The 4,440-nt window shown below is 39.3% G+C and overlaps 1 protein-coding gene across 2 annotated transcripts in view; it reads left to right on the plus strand.

Moving 5' to 3' along the window:
* HMMR (hyaluronan-mediated motility receptor (RHAMM)) overlaps nt 1–3,868 on the plus strand; it is a 33,691-nt gene extending 29,823 nt beyond the window's left edge. For both annotated transcript variants that reach the window (XM_010863346.1, XM_010863347.1), the window contains exons 17-18: nt 1,462–1,624; nt 2,565–3,868. In XM_010863346.1, coding sequence (XP_010861648.1) covers nt 1,462–1,624; nt 2,565–2,584 — 183 coding nt within the window. In that variant the 3' untranslated portion in view covers nt 2,585–3,868. The remainder of the gene's footprint in view (nt 1–1,461; nt 1,625–2,564) is intronic.
* Nucleotides 3,869–4,440: the final 572 nt, after the last annotated feature.

The following is a 4,440-nucleotide window of genomic DNA, read 5'->3' on the forward strand; positions in this document are numbered from 1 at the left end:
CCTCTTTCACCTTCATCAAGAGGCTTTTTAGTTCCTCTTCACTTTCTGCCATAATGGTGGTGTCATCTGCATATCTGAGGTTATTGATATTTCTCCTGGCAATCTTGATTCCAGCTTGTGCTTCTTCCAGTCCAGCATTTCTCATGATGTACTCTGCATAGAAGTTAAATAAGCAGGGTGACAATATACAGCCTTGACGTACTCCTTTTCCTATTTGGAACCAGCCTGTTGTTCCATGTCCAGTTCTAACTCTACAGATTAATCCAATCTAATTCTGGTTCCTTTGTTGGAACTGTGTTTTAGGTCAGTGATTGGCTTTGTTCTGGCTACAGGAGGGCTCCTCCCACCTGTCTTATTCAACACTTCTCTTCTACAAACTAGTCAGCTTACAGTTTAGCCCAGTTTTTAATCACTTCCCATTCCCTTGCACCACACAGCCTCTACTGTTCTTAAGGGCACCCTTCAGCTTGAAGTGCTCTAAGCTCTGTTGTAAGTGAAGTCACTATCTCTGGGAATAAATTAGGAGCTCTGTGTTCTCCTCCTAGTCATAATTTCTGAGACAAGGCTTCAGATCTGGATTTGGGAACAATGGCAAGCTTTCCTCTGAGTGACACCTATGTCCCTGTAGCTGGATGTTTAGTAGACTTGGGGAGAGGGAGATGAGCAATCTGAGGGTCTCTCACTTGGCCTCTGTTGGCTTGGAACCATCATCTCATGAGCCAGGTAAAGGGTGATCAGGGTCTGGGTATTTTCAGCACTCTGCACCTTGGTTTCTTGAAAGAAAAGACCTACACACACACCTCTCAGCCACATTTTCTGTGGTTCAGATCAAGGAAGAGGCTAGGGGCAAGATGAGAGATACTGACATCCTGCTCCTCTTGGCAGGAAAAGCCTCTGACTGGGAGCAGGGAGAGGAAGGAACCCTCTGCTCCGGTCTGCAGAGGTCTGATGTGGAGTCTCTGCTTTGCTAAGTAAGGACTAGGGTGAGAGGGAACAGGATTGGTTCAAACACAACAGGACATTGCCTTTTTTAAAAAACAAAAAGCACTTTTGTGGATCTGCTTGAATTGTTTCTTCACTTGCTATTTTACCTTAAGGCTATTTATAGAGGCTTTAAGTAGTTGCTTTTTTGGTAATTTTTTATGTCACTAGGGAGCAAGTCATCAGAGCTTCTCATGCTGTCTCGCCAGTAGTGAATCTCAGCATTTAATTTGGTATTGAACTTTTATCAGAAATACAACTTTGTACCTATAGAGGGACAGGAAGATTTAAATAACTTGTTATCTTCTTTGTCATAGTTGTTCATTTTGTAATTTATAGTCTGAAAGCCTGTATGCAGTAGGCTTTTGCCATCAAGGTTTGAAAAAAGAGCAACTGTGGAATTGTCAGTAATGTCGGTAGCACATTTCACCAACATGATCTTCTATAATTATTTACAGACTGTGTTTTTTCTTACGATAGGAGGTGTTAAAACTCCGTGCTCAGCTTACTAAAAGAAAACAAAGTGAAGCAAAACTTCAGGAGGAATTGAATAAAGTTCTGGGTATCAAACACTTTGATCCTTCAAAGGCTTTTCTTCATGAAAGTAAAGAAAATTTTGTTCCCAAAACTCCATTAAAAGAAGGTAAGAAATGAATAAACATACAGAACTGTCATCTTCCTTTGGATTTGCTTTCACAGCACTGAGCAAGTTATCTATCTTTATGAACTGTGAAAATCTGTTAACAGTTTCTGATATCTTATATCTTTCTTGAAAACTTGTCGTACTTCTTTCTCTATTTTTTTATATTTATTTACTTATTTGTTTGGCCATGTGGCTTAGTTGCAACACGCAGGATCTTTAGTTGTGGCATGCAAACTCTTAAGTTGCAGCATGTAGGATCTAGTTCCCTGACCAGGGATTGAACCCAGGGCCCCTGCGTAGGGAGTGTGGAGTCTTAGCCACTAGACCACTAGGGAAGTCCCCTTGTCTGCCATTTTTGCTCACACCCACTCCCTACCAGAAATAATCCCTCTATCACACCCTTGACATTTTGTAACCTAAACATCCAATTTGTAATTTTGGAGAAGTAGATTTTTGTTTTTTTCTTTTATTTTACTTATTCCCTTTATTTTTGGCTGCACTGGGTCTTTGTTGCCGCTCTTGGCCTTTCCCTAGTTGTGGTGAGTGGAGGCTACTCTTCACTGCGGTGTGAGGGTTTCTCATTGCGGTGGCTTCTTTTGTTGCGGAACACAGGCTCAGTAGTTGTGGCACACAGGCTTAGTTGCTCCTTGGCATATCGAATCTTCCTAGACCAGAGATTGAACCCGTGTCCCCTACACTGGCAAGTGGATATCTATCCACTATACTACCGGAGAAGTCCATTTTTCTCTCTCTCTTGACTACAATCTCTCTATCTTTGACAATAAACTGAAATTGGCTGAAATAGCAAATGAAGAAATATAAATAAAATGCTAGTATTGCTTCATCTTCCTTAGAGAAGGTAAACTGCTTTTTGTTCATAATGACCGATGCATTAGTTTTAATTTAGAAAACTAACACTGCTGTTTAATACTCCTTCCAGGCAATACAAACTGCTCCTGAGCTCTTAGTGGAGTTTCAAGAATCATGCAAGTAAACATCTGAAAAACCTGTTGAAGATTATTTTGTTCTTACTATTTTTTATTATTATTATTTTGCTTACTATTGTGTTTATAATATTTTTAATACTCTTATTTAATACTAACTTCCTGTCCTTACATAGGTGAAAGGAAGTTTGACCGTTTTTACCAGTGTTCTCTGACATTCTAGTTACAATAGTCAGTACTTCCTCCTTGATGCTCACCCTTATTATCTCATTCTTAATGTTCTGATGCTTTCCAGCTTTGCTCACTCATCCCATCAAATCAGTAGTCTTTTAAAAATCATTCTCATACTATCATTTCCCTATTCTGAAACCTTAGGTTTTTTTTAATTTGATGCTGAAGACCTTTTCTAGTCTGAATCTCTTATGCTAGGCTAAAATACCTTGGCTTGTTCTTGCCTCTACTTTAATTCTCCTAATAATGTTCATTCTGTCCCAACCATCATCCGTTTATCCAGTTCAAATAAGAAATAGAGGCAAGCTTTTTTCCATAGTTATCTCTTACCAAAGCCACTGAGTTGGTTAATAATTTGCAGATTTCTAGACCCCATCCCAGTCCTCTTAAATTACAATCTGTTTTGGTCTAGAAATCTGTTTGTTTTTTTTTCTCATAAACAGCAGTTAATTCTAAGAAACTCAGCTTGTAACCTCTTTTTTGCCACACCACACACCAAGTGTGGAATCTTAGTTCCTGACTGGGGATCGAACCCATGCTTCCTGCATTGGAACCACGGAGTCATAACCACAGGACTGCTGGGGAAGTCGCTGCTCATAACCTCCTTAGAGAATTCGTCTAGCTGCTTAACATCTGTCTGATTCCTGGGTGTTTGATTAATATTTATGTATCATGAAATAAAATTACATGTTAAGTCACTGACCCAATTATACAACTTGTATTATATGAAATCACTTAATGCTTCTATTTAAGGTGCATTTATTGTCCCTGCCCTCCTCTCCCCATATTGTTTGCAGAACCACTAATGGTATTAATAGTATACTACTTAGAAAGTGGTCATTCTCCACCTAAAATACCTGATCTACACAGTTGGTATATTATAAGCCACCTTTTTGTCATGTTTCCCCATTGATGGACCAACAGCGACTATTTTAATCAGGATAACTTTTCTTAATAAATTATTTTATTAGATCTTAATACATAGTTAAGTTCAAAGGAAATGTAGAAATTAGAAAAACTGTCAAATAAAATGGAATCATTCAAAATTTCTGCTTTTAGCCAAGATGAAGTAACATGGATCAGATTTATTGCTCCTCCCACCCTACACACACACACACACGCATGCACGTGCACCCTAAAACTCTCCAAGAAAGACAAAATATATAAAAGAATGATTTTCATGATGTTAAACATTAAAAAAAAAAAACCCTAAGACATGGGGAAAATCAAGGTGAATCCTACAATTCATCCATGTTTACAGCCTTGAGAGAGTTTGCAAACATACATAAAAGGGAAACCCAGGCAAAGCCCAGCCAACTAACCGAGTTGAAAAGCCTGAAGTGAGATCTGGGGAGACCAAAGATACTGGAGACTGCAGGACAGAGTAGTGAAAGGACAAAATTGCAGGAGAGAATTGTGGAGATACACAAAGGGTCCCTCAAGGAATCACCTGCATACTGACTAGTTAGGCATATGAGGAAACTGCCTGAAGCCTGGGGAAGAACCATCCCCCGAAATTAAAAGTAACAGTGCTCAAAGCTCACACAGGCTAGAAATACTGCCTGTTCCCACCAGCCTAACTTGAAAACCTCATGATTTATAGAGAACTGACTAGGATATGCAGAAGGATTCGGTACTGGG

This window comes from Bison bison, unplaced genomic scaffold (assembly GCF_000754665.1).
Source record: "Bison bison bison isolate TAMUID 2011002044 unplaced genomic scaffold, Bison_UMD1.0 scf7180017864490, whole genome shotgun sequence".
Lineage (NCBI taxonomy): Eukaryota > Metazoa > Chordata > Mammalia > Artiodactyla > Bovidae > Bison > Bison bison.